The 12646-nt window shown below is 41.2% G+C and overlaps 1 protein-coding gene and 1 long non-coding RNA gene across 2 annotated transcripts; both read right to left on the bottom strand.

The window, feature by feature from the left end:
* Positions 1–8260: 8260 nt before the first annotated feature.
* Positions 8261–8769, bottom strand: LOC125885366 (uncharacterized). The gene is made up of 3 exons (XR_007448863.1): positions 8734–8769; positions 8462–8633; positions 8261–8377 (listed from the first exon to the last, which is right to left on the bottom strand). It is a non-coding gene; the product is annotated as an uncharacterized LOC125885366 (long non-coding RNA).
* A 76-nt stretch (positions 8770–8845) lies between these two features.
* On the bottom strand, positions 8846–11989 carry LOC125885357 (uncharacterized). Its single transcript, XM_049570847.1, has 7 exons — positions 11604–11989; positions 10528–10651; positions 10145–10394; positions 9759–10035; positions 9475–9652; positions 9275–9351; positions 8846–8979 (listed from the first exon to the last, which is right to left on the bottom strand). Exons 1-7 carry the CDS (start codon positions 11892–11894, stop codon positions 8953–8955), a joined length of 1224 nt encoding a protein of 407 aa, XP_049426804.1. The 5' UTR covers positions 11895–11989; the 3' UTR covers positions 8846–8952.
* Positions 11990–12646: the final 657 nt, after the last annotated feature.

Raw genomic sequence — 12646 nt, 5'->3', positions numbered from 1 at the left:
ACTAAACAGGAAAGGTCACACAAGTTCGAACAAACGCTGAGCAGACTTTATTAACAACACTGATAGTAAAAACAACAAATGCTACAAAATTTGAAATAGCAGTATATAAAAATATATTGCACAGTCCCAAGGGCCCCTTTAAGCTAAGGTTTACCAGCCACTCACACACAATTTGCTGCACTGAGGGTTATTAGCAAGCGGGACGGACTAAACAAGGTAAAGGGCAGGGATCGTAATGATACACACCTCACGTGAAAACAACCACACACCGAATAATACCATAAATGCACCACTGCAAAGGAAAAATGAGCGGACCACCACCAGGGGAAATCACCCGTCACCAGCTTGGACCCAGCAGCTCCTATTCTGTGGCAGAGAAGGCAGGCCGTCAACCGAACAAATATTGAGGGGGCAAGGGGTGAAAAATGGACTGTTCACGAGGCATGTACTAAGCCAATACTACTACCGTTAGGGTGAGCAGTGGTCTAAGAATCACTCCTATCCCAGTTAACCCAACCAGAAAAGAAGCAACAAAAGAAAACAAAGAAAACAAAAACAATAAACAAGAATTAACAATGAAAAAGCAGTAACTCAATAGTACAGATACACAAACCCGAAATTAAACACTAATTATCCCATAAAATTCAATGCAGGGCTAGCAACCCAAAAAGATAACACAAAATAACCCCAAAATAAACAAATCCTATGCTAAGCCCTAAATAATGATCAAATTAGATTAAACACAGGCATGATAATTGCAAAACAAAACAACGTTATATAAATCAACACAAACCCTAAACTAAGCCCTAATTGATTATTAATTAAATGCAGCACACAAAAAGAAATAACAAAAATAACTTAAATCAAATTAATTTTGATGGGTGGTTACCGCTTTAACAACGTGTCTCATTAATTCGGGCTGAAACCTGGACTCAATCCCGAGTCTGTCCATCACAGGCCAGCGTAGAGAAAGCGAGCTCAAACTGGAAACAGCGGAGGCAACGGGAGACAGCAACACCAGTTGGAGACAGCGACACCAGTTGGAGACAGAACAGCAATAGATGTCAGAGCGGAGGCCCGGTTTGGAGAGCAAGCTGCCCACAGTGGTGGGCAGCCTGGCCTATAAGCGCACAAACAGATCCAAATTAGGGGAGAGCCGCCACAATTGTAACGTTTTTCACTTTTCACTCTATTACTCAGAGATCGTTTTACCTACATATGTAATATTTTCAGGCAAAGCACCAACACATGTCTGCTATCATAAACCACTTAAAGTTTTTCAATTGATCAAACAGGTCTTGAGTAATAAAACTGAAAGCAGACTCTGTCCGATGTTACAACTGAAGCGCGTTTGAGTCTTAATTGTAACAGCAGGAGTTTCAATTGTAACACTGCTGCTGGGGCAGCAGCATCTCGGCTGCAGATAGGAAGAGACTGGACAAGCTGGTCAAGAAGGCCAGCTCTGTCCTGGGATGCTCTCTGGACTCTGTGCAGGTGGTGGGAGAAAGGAGGATGACAGCCAAGCTGTCATCCCTGAGGACTAATGACTCCCATCCTCTGCAGGAGGAGATAAAAGCTCTGGAGAGCTCCTTCAGCGATAGACTGATTCACCCACAGTGTGTGAAGGAACGCTATTGCAGGTCCTTCCTGCCTGCTGCTGTCAGGCTACATAACCAGCACTGCTCACAGTAAACTGCACCATGGACACTTTAAAGACACTATGGACACTTTATGGACACCACAGCAGTCTGCTGTTTTCGCACACACAATCACTTGCACCTTATCCACTGGTCATTTTCATTCACTGCTGCTCATTATTATCCACTTCCAATAATTTTATTATTATTGTTATTATTATTATTATTATTATTGTTATTGTTATTTATCGCTGTCTCATGTATTTTTTGTACTTATGTGCATGCCTAGTTATTTAAGTTTTATTAAGTTTAAATTTGAAATCTTTAATCTGACTTTCTCCTTGACTGCTGTAACACTGGAATTTCTCAATTATGGGATCAATAAAGGTGGATCTTATCTTATCTTATCTTATCTTATCTTAGTAACATTAAACTCATCGTTTTCAGGCAACTGTTTAATGTTTCTTTCATACCAAGAATGTGATAAGAATGTATCAAAAATATTGTATATTACTAAAACTTACCGGATGTACCAGCTGGAGCGTTTGTGTGAATTCCTTGATAGGAAAATGCATTGATTATGCCTACAAAGTTAGCGACATTGACTGATGGAGTTCTAAAAATGTTATACAACCCTAATTTGATTTAGAATATAATTGAATGACAGCTGACTGAACACAGAATATTGGCAAATATGGCACATGAGTTTTGGTCCCATTCATACCTGCACTTACCCCTGCAGGGTCAAATATGTAGCAACAGCTCAAATCACTTATTTTTTACAGTCTATGCTATAGAAAAACAGTCTATTTGTATTTTAAGTAATTAAGTTTTATTGCAAAAACTCTTGACTTAAAGGGCCAGTGTGTAAAATGGGTTGAAAACAGTGACATCAGTGGTCAAATTCTAGATTGCAGGGCTCACTTGCTCACCCCTCCCGTCGGGTAAATGACGGTGGCCTCGTAGGGACAAAAAGCCTTGCGCATGAGTTTTTCAGGAGTAGGTCTATCTAGTGACGAGGTGAATATTTATTTAGAAATCTAAACCATGTTACAATATTGTAATGAATCCCTCTCGAGCAGGAGACCAGAGGAGCATTCGGGAAAAAGGCCAGTTTATTTCAGCACTCCAAAAACTCTGGTAACACTCCAGGGGGTAAAAGACTCTGTCCCAAACTCTGACTCTTCTAGCGTAACAAACACACTTCATACACACATACTCATTTACCATACTGAGTGGGGACCCCCTCCCCTCTCTGCTCCACCAATCTCCAGCCCGCACACTGACTGACAGCGTAGCCTGTAAACAGAACTCAGCTGTTTATTTAGCCTAGCAATATCTCCGGACTATAGTAGCTGCAATGGACGACTTTGAACACAATTTTGAAGAGTTTCTTGTAGCGGACACAGATCCAGAGCCATACCTGTTTGAGCCGGAACATACAGATGAGGAACTCCATGTGTTTGATGCTGAGCGGGCGAGAAGAGAGGTTGAATGCACAGAATGGGATTAGGTGCTACCATCGTTGGGGAGATATATCATCAGGAGGAAAAGTGCCGCAGAGAGTGCATCACAAGGAGTGAAGTTGCGTCTTCTTTTCCTTGCAGATGACGGTTCGGGTTCATTCTCTCCTGTTGCGTGGTAAGTGTGGTCCATTCGCAAACTTTATAACTAAAAAAACTTTTCACTACTCTCTATCGACGAACTACTAACACTCTGCTGTTTCCTCCTCCTTCTTCCTTCCTTCCGCTGTCTTCGTTGGTTTATTTATACACGCGAAACGCGTTCTCTGGCTGGCTGGATTGTCCGCTCGGTCTGCCGTACATACATGGCAGCGCAAGATGGCGACCTCTCTAAAGCAAGGCCCTTGCTATATATATATATATAAAAGCATAATTATAAGGCTACGAAAACCAAACGAATTTTATTTTATAGTGATTATACACTTATATAAACATATTAATGGGCAGAATATTCAGATTCAGATTCAGATCAAACATCCAAATATTGCACACTGGTTCTCACATCAGACACGTTCATCTCACACCTAGGAGAATTTATATGTTTTTAAGCAAATTAGTTAATTGTCTTAAAGACCACCTCCAAAAGCAGTAAACTGCTTACAGTTGGCAGTGTCACTGCCTTTGAATTTGACCTAACATTAGGATCATGTTAGGCCTGAACACAGCCCAGGCTGTCATGGCTAATGTTGAGTTTTTGATATTCATCTATAACTTGTTTAAAATTTCAATAAAGTCTATTTACATTTGCACTCCTTTTCTCTTTGTTACTGACTGAATGTTGTATTTCACAATCAAATCTGACTGTCAATTGAAGGGGCAAACAAATCATACACTACAGATAAAACATAAAGCATTACTGTTTAACATTGTCACTGACAAAAAATTAAGCAGTCCATTTCTGTATGGGCCTGATTATTTTAACTTTGTACTTGAAGATAACTAAGCACCTTACACTCAGCAGCAGAGCCTGAGAAGATTTTGGAGAATAACCTTTGTTTGCTGCTCTGTTAGAAGTCTAGTTTTAACACAGAAGAATGAGACTGGATAAAAGGGCTCAAAGTGAAAAACAAATCTCACTGTATTTCCAATCATTGCAGGAAACTGATGAATGACAGCTTTCAGAAAATTTGCTTTTAATCTAAAGTAAATTTTGTCTGATCCATTTTATATAGCAAAAGTTATAACCATTACAGTTATAACATAACAGTTTAACAAAATTAAGTCAAAGCTTGCATTCATGAAAAGGCATTGTAACTTTCCTCAAGTGTCCTACATGAGAGAAAGATGACAGGTTAAAAACACAGGTAGAAAACATTGACTACAGCCTGTCTTGGTTAAAAGCCCACTCACCACCAAAATGATCTTACTGCTGAGGAAGTGGCTGTCATTCATAAAATAGTTTTGTGTTTAAGTTCTGTAGATATCTGACTTTATATTTGAGTGTGATTTTAAATTTAACAGTGTACTACCAAGACAACTGGAGTATGAATGTACAGTATGCAATTCATCCACATTAAACTAACTATTGCTATCAAAAGGAAACTGAACTGTTATCAAAGCTCACTGCCACTGTGGAATCATGCTATGTTTAGCTGTCTCATTATGAGAATATTTTATTCCATTGGTTCTTCACAGACTGTGTGTGGGGAAAAAGGTAGTAATTCTCACTTTGATCAAAATCAGTTTATTTTAGCAAAACAAAAAGGTGGTGGCCATCACAGTCCTCATATTCTGTCTGTGCATTATCTATTGTTGTGTAACTACAGGCCTATATCATACACTAATCTTCTTAATATTTTATATGTGACAGTCAAATGTCACATTAGTTTTTTTTAATTACGTTACACACCTAATTGTAATTTCACACAGTTCACCACTTTTTAATTTACATAACGTTACACAAGTATAGCCTTAATGTTACATTAACGTTACACTGCTCATATGACAACGTTAACAATGCAACACGTTAGCTAACTAACGTGGTGGACCTTTATTTTCAAACCTCACACAGCCTCAGCCATTTGTTCAAAATATTCTCTCCCTAAATGCCTAAATCCTAACACTTCTCTGTCAGGCTCTGACTTCAATGCATCCCCGGACTGGCATCTTGCTCGAAGGCTAACCGTTAGCTGGCTGGTTAGCTAGTTAACGAGCTAAGCTTGTGTTGTATCGTATTGTCTGTGGCTCTGTAACTTGATGTGGATGTTGCTGCTGTGATACAGGTCGCACTTGAAAATGAGACCTCCGGTATCAACATGATTTTACATGTATTAAAGGTGACATATTATGCTCATTTCTGCTTCCTGACAAGGTTCCCTGATGTCTAAATGGTACGTTAGTAACGTGCTTTGGTCGAAAAGGCTGAAGGATTGAGCACAGCAGGGTTCTTGAAACACCAGTTTCACAGCCCTGCTCCAGATGGCCGGTTTCAGTGCCTTTCCCTTTAAATGCTAATGAGCTACTGCGTGCGCCGCCCAGAGACGGTATTTGCGCCGCCCACCTTTTCCTGCCTGTGGAAGACGTAAGGCCGGCACCGTGTGACCATGGCAACGGCTGAGTTTGTGAAAGAAATGGCTGCCGGACAACAGACTGCGGTGCAACCGTACATGTTCGAGCCGGAGTCCGACCCTGAACAACAAGACGCTCCAGAAGAAAGTCAGCAGCCAAGAATGAACATGGATGTTTCTCAGTGGTTAGTAGTTAGGTTTGTTACCTCGACATTACTTTTATGTTCCTGCATAGACTAATGAAAGTTTTACAGGCTTAGTGGCCGTCTTCCCATGTTGTTACAGATCACAACCCCCTTCTCCTGCCTAGAGTGTTTACATCATAAAGCTTCGCCAAACCTCGGCTGGCGTTTACTGCTGTTCAGTTGCAGTAACGCGGATGCAATTGAGCACTCGCCCATACTAGAGAAAAGCATAACACCATATTATTTATTTATTTTAATTTACCTTTATGTAGCCAGGTAAGTCTGTTGAGAACCTGCTCTTATTTGCAGTGATGACCTGTAAATAGCTACTGCCACAATTTTCAACAACTGTAGTTTTCAATGAGCCAGTTGCCTCCCATCATCTCTCTACCAGCAGTATTGTTTTTGAACCGGTTCCAACAGTTTATAAACTTTAAATAAATATTACAAAAGAAACAACGCGACGTGATTGATTAGCTATGTAGTTTCCAATGAATAACACAAATTCTGTTTAAAAACAGGTGTTCCTGTGGCAATTGTGAACAAATGCCTACTGAGCCCGAGAATATCTGCTGTATAGAAATACCACAAGTAAGTGTGAACACTGGGCAAACATGGTTGTCATTTTACAGTCTCTCTTTTCTGTTATCCATTGTCACTCACTTACCTTTCATAATTTCTAGGTTACACGAAGACTACAGCAGCTTCCTGAGCCACCATCATGCATGGTGGATCATCCTGGCCTAGAACCTGTCTGCCTGAATGTATTTTCACTGCAGAATGCACTGAACATTTATCGGGCAAACTATGGACCTTTACGTCTGAGGGGAATAGTGCAGTAAGCTTTTAGTCCTATAAATACTATTAATTTATTGCAAAAGTGTTATGATGAAAAGTACATAACTGCTTTCCCTATCTTACATTGCTTATAGTTTATCTTTACTATTCTTTACTTGGTAATGTTGGGAATAGAATGATTTTATGTGTTTTACTATCAGTTGTGTTTCACTATATAAGTTTTAGATGTGTGAACAATGAGAATACTGAGATGATTTCAGCTGATCTGAATGTGTTTGCTTTGCAGAAGTGGAGAAGTACAGGAGAGGAAGAGACATAAAGTCTGAGGAGCACATATCGCAATGCTTAGATAATTAGTTTCATATATGGTAAAAAGAATACAAAGTGATGTACAGATAGTAAGGTTCAGCACGTGTAGGGAGTTGTGTTGTTCTCTTGTCTTTCAAAACAGGAACCACGCCCCCACCGCCAGCGGGAAGGAGTCAGATTAACACGAGGCAAGGGCGTGGTGTGGTGAAGGAGGAAGTGGAACTGCCAATGAGAAGAGGACAACGCCTTGCGTGCACAATGACACTCTGTTACGCTCAAATATATTGGGTCAGGGAAAGGACAGGAGGTCAGACTTCGTGAACTGACACACCTTTGTTGTTCGTCAGGGACGTGAAGTTGAGACCCAGAGCTCTGTAATTTTATTCCTTTACTGCTTAATAAACTACATTAACTGAGACCGAATATCTTCTCCTATTGCTTCATTAAAAAACACGCAGGACTGAGCTCACACATAGCACATTAGAGAGTAGGATGAGACTCTTAGTCCAACAGTAACATGGTAACACAACTACATATCAAACAATGAAAACACACAGAACAGTTAGTAAAGATGTTTTATTGCAAGAAACATTTGTAAACATACAAAATAAATATCTGAAGTGGAACAGTTGAACTTGCCAGTTGCCATGGATGTGAACATTCAGTGCTGACTTTCTATTGAATTGTGTCCAGCCAATATAGATACCTAGCCTACAGAAGCTTTGTAAGCTGGTGCTGGGGCTTTCTGGGGCGGAGAGTGAGAGTTGTGCTGCCTGTCTGCGTGGTGCTGAGGATTCGTGCAGAGTTCCCTGACGCAGAAGGACAGTATGTTGGGTTCAGACCTGTCCTTGGTTGAACCTTGACACGTAACTGGCTATAACGTCCAGCTTGTCGGGTCTTTCATACTGAGCAGAGAGGTCTTCAGGGATTGTAAGTTTCAGCACCTCGTTCACATATGGGGCAGGGTCCTGGAAAACCTTCTCGAAGATCAGGTCCAACAGTGCATCAACGTAGTCTGCAGAGCAATAAACAAAAATTTATGTTTACAAGAAAATTGCACTACAACCAAAAAGCCTTGTGCTGCAGTGTTGTAAAGTGTCTCTTTTTATTTCTCCTAATTTATACATTCTCCTTATTTATTATTTATTTTGAAAACCATCTAAAAAGAATTCAGATTTTATTTGTGTTTATTTTCAACCTTTTGTGTTATGCTTGTGTGTTCATGTTTATTTTAATTTGTTGGGTTCAAATAAAAGATTTTAAAACTTACGGAATGTTGGCTCTGCTTTCACAGGCTTTATGTGCATTCTCCATGTTTAGATTTGGGGAAGTTGACTCTGTACAGCAGCTCTCCACTTGTAGATGTTGCCTGTGGTCGGCCAGTATTTTCATTGTAATGCAGGGCAGCCAGGTAGAGTCTTGGCTGGAAAAATAGTACTTTAAAAATCATAGCAAGCACACTGAACTCTAATGAACTAAACAGATAGTGATGTTTTATTCACCTGCATAACATTCCAAGGTAGGGGAAGACAACATTCTTGGGTGCAAACCGCAGAATGACGCTGTGAAATGCCTCCAGCGATGAGGTCTGATAGTGAGGGCTGAGCTTTTCCACATCTTTCAGAATTCTCTTATTAGTCAACGCCTTTTCTAGCCTGCAGAAAGCTGGTGTTCCTGAAAAAACAAAACAAAACACATGAATTCAAATGGTTTAAACATCTTTTAGATATATAAAAAAAACACATTTTACACACAATTTTGTGTGTCTATCTACCTGCTGTCAACCATTTGCTCTTGTCTCTCGAGGTGCCATGGATGCAAGCACTGGGGAAAGCAGGATCTTGATGTGTGTGGATGTCTTGGACATGGTTAAGAATGGAGGTCCACTTAGCCACTCTCTCTGGCCCTGACGTAGAGGAGGCTGCTGTCCAGTACACATGGTTCTTTATGCTGCGAAGCCACTTCTTCAGCTTCACGCAATCTTTGTTCTGGGCTATCTTGACCAGTTTTTTGGACAGTCCTAATAAAACAATATTTCAGTCACGTTCAGATAAACAGTATATGTTGAAAACAAAATACATAACCCTAACCCATGTAACACATTAGTAATTATGATACTAGGAAAATATAGTGTGTGGACCTGTGAGCAAGGGCATTTTATCCTGATTTTCACCGTCTAACACACAAACACTGTAACGAATACCTTTTTCCATGTGCCAGACATCATAGTACTGTGTCACTTTGGCCTCCCTCAGGAACTTCTGGATCTGAGGGTGACAGTCTGTCTTGAATACAGATCACACCTTTGAACTCACCTGAACCAGCTGTATGTCAATAATAGTGTTGCTCCTCAGGTCCATCATTGAGTAACTGCCAAACTTGGCAGAGTGCCCTTCAAAATTAAATGCATCATTTCACAAAAATTACATTTTACATATCACTTTGTTGTACTTCATAGTAACCACTTTTCTAAACAAAAAAATTAGAGTAAAATGTATCAGAGAATCTTGTATACCTGGTGAGTCAGCCCTTAGGTCGCCACCTAGGATAACACTCTCCTGCTGACTAAGCTGCTCCATCATGGCATCCTGCACAGTCTTCCACGTGTGTATGATGGCAGGCTCTATGCACGTCCGTGCATGACGGCGAAAAGTGTCATACTGAAACATCTTCAGCTGCATTGCCCGGAAGATCTGAGGACAGACAGACAAGATGTGTCATAAGTACTGCTCTATACAACATTTAGCGATATGATATGCAAAACAAATAAAATTATATAGTGAAGTCTTAATCCATTACCTTTTCAAGTTTGAAGAAAGATGCACCTGTGGTGTATACTGCAGCTGAAAGCTGGAGGTTTCCTGCAGGTGTGCTTCCCAGAATTGGCTGGCTGTTCCATTTTCTGAAGAACTGACAATGTGGGCATGTCTGTTCTACAGAGAGGAACATGCCTATCCTTCTTGTCTGCACGTCTGAAACACGCTGACAGACAGGGCACACCTCAAACAGCTCCATCAGACACTTTTCATAGACAATATATGTTGGTGTCTTATGAACAGGGCAGGAAGGCTCCAGTCTAGTAGAAAAACAAAAATTGCAAAGATAAATTAGTAACTCCCATACTACTTGAAACAAATAATGTAAAAAAAGAAAAAAAAAAGTAAATTCTGAGGTTATTTACTCACGTCACATCTGCTGACTCAGACAAAACTGTGACAGAGTCCTCAGGATCATACGAAGAATCCTTGGGGTCGGGAATGTCCATGGATGAACTGCCCTCCAATGGATTCTCCTCTTCCTCCTCCTCCAGTTCCAAGCGAGCCCTTTTGCGTGGTCTCTTTATTGGGGTTGATGATAAGAATGGTTGAGAAGTTGATAAGGCAATGGTTGAGGTGCCAACTCCAACATCAACACAGGACACTGATTTCTGTGTGCCTTTGATAGATGAAAACAGAATTTACATTAGCCAATCCATATTCATAACAGAGTAAAACAAAAATTACATATTAGAGTAACATAGTGACTAACATTACATTAACATTACTAACATTGCTTCTGTTCAACAAACCTGTGCTTCTGAAGTGAGGCTGGAGAGTTCTCATGGAAAGCTGTGTGCCAACTGTGCATGTCACTGGTTGGTCTGTCTGGCAGGCAACATGATGCACCACAGGCTGCTGTACAGATGTGCTTGGCTAAACACAAAAGGAGATAATATGTTATGTGTCTGTTTTCTCATGTTACATGAAACAAAGCTATGTAGACAGAAATGATGATTAAAAAATCAATTTGATAAGGCAAAATCTGGCAAATCATAATCCAAGCAAACCCACGCAAATCCCTCATTTCACATTAGATTTAGTAAGTGAGCAATACACATTTGCGAAGCAACTTTTCTGTGTCCGTGCCTGCATATAACTAACGTTAATCGTAGCACAACACAGCAGACATGTGGCAGGTAACCCTGTCTCCGGCTCCAAAACAAAGTAGTGATTGCTTTACTGCAGATAACGTTTTGGTACTCTCAGATCGGGTCTCTCATGCCAGCAGCTAACACTACACACGTAGTTACATGCATACCAACACAAAGGAAGTCGTTCGACTGCCAAGGTGCTCCTGGGCATCTAACACACTGTCCTTTAGCACAACATGCTAATTAATTAACGTAGCTCACTGGCCGTGAATAACAGACCATTTCATGCCGTCCTCTCTGCGTGTTCATGGCGGAACAATAGCTCACCGTCCGTGAACAACTGAGACCATTTCATACAGTCTGCTCGGCCGTGAGCATGTGGAGGAGACGGTCTCCCATGCGTGATCACGTCGGAACAGCAGCACTAACAACTGAGAAATTGTTCGCGGACGGTGAGCTAACTAGCAGCTAGCTGGCGCCAGCTAGCATGTTCACGGCCGTGCAGTGGTTCACCGGCCGGTTAGAAGCCATCAAATCTCAATATCCTAATTCATTTTAAGAGTGCTGATATGACAAATTAACGTTTGGCAACATTAACATTACCGTGAATCCTATGGCCAGTAAGCCCAACGTTGTAACGTTAGTTCAGCCTCATATTTACATCGACGGTTAGCGTTAGCTCATGTGCTAAACAGCCAAAGTAACACAAACTTCACTGTTTTTTTAATACTTACAGTTCCTTCATCTGTGGCGTCGCCACGGACAGTGGGTATGGATCCATCTTTTAGGAACAATCTCGTTGCCAGTCCAGCCTTATACTGACCCTCGTTGCTGAAACAGTCCGGCGTGAAGTGATTGGCACAGACAAAAACGCTTTTGCTCACTGAAGCTGGGACGTTTCCCTGAAAAATAAAATTTAGCCACTTCGCTCTGATATCCTCTTTGGCAGGGAGGCGATGTAGGGAAACATGAGTATCCGTGCATCCGACGACAGAGCAGGAGTGCTTGGCTTTCGGGTTGTACATGGTAGCGGTCAGGCTGTCATGGCGGATCCTCGTTCAGGTAGCCGGCGTAATATGGGAGGAGATACCCAGCGTGAGGGTGGGAGTATTCATATCACTCAGATTTCACCCGGACTGTTACGTAACAGTGCGGGTGAACTCTAAATGGCTCTTCTAGAGACACATTTCCCTGACTCAGCAATTTTACAAAACATTGACTTAGTGGTCGAAAATCATTCTTAAGGGGTGGGGAGGCACTCCGGATATGCAAATATACATACTAAAGGAACGAAAAAGTGAGTTTTGCATAATATGTCCCCTTTAAATAAAGGCTTAATAATATAATAACGTTAATAAGCTGACAAGCTAGGTGGTGACCGCAGACACCGATACATGCTGCTGACAAGTTAGGCGGTGACTGTAGTGACCGCAGACACCAATACCCGCTAATTAGTGCTAACATATAAACATAAATAAAATAATACTAGAATTTACGAATTTCACTTACCGAAAAACAGACTTCCTGGACGGTCTGTTGGTATAATTAATCGAACAGCAAACCATATTACTCCAATATTTGCCTGAAAAAATATCCAAAAGGCACAAACACGGCTGAGAGGACAGGTTCAATGCCTTGAACATGGGCATGAATTGGCTGAGTTTACGCCGAACAGACGGCTCAGCTCCGCCGAGCTCCGCAAAGCAGAGCCAGCGGCTAGTTAGCATGCTAGTTAGCCACCCGTGATGGTGCCACCTGGCACTCAAAGTGACCACGC

Source organism: Epinephelus fuscoguttatus, unplaced genomic scaffold, assembly GCF_011397635.1.
Source record: "Epinephelus fuscoguttatus unplaced genomic scaffold, E.fuscoguttatus.final_Chr_v1 AP022699.1".
Taxonomy (NCBI): domain Eukaryota; kingdom Metazoa; phylum Chordata; class Actinopteri; order Perciformes; family Serranidae; genus Epinephelus; species Epinephelus fuscoguttatus.
This window is presented reverse-complemented; position numbering and strand designations above follow the sequence as displayed.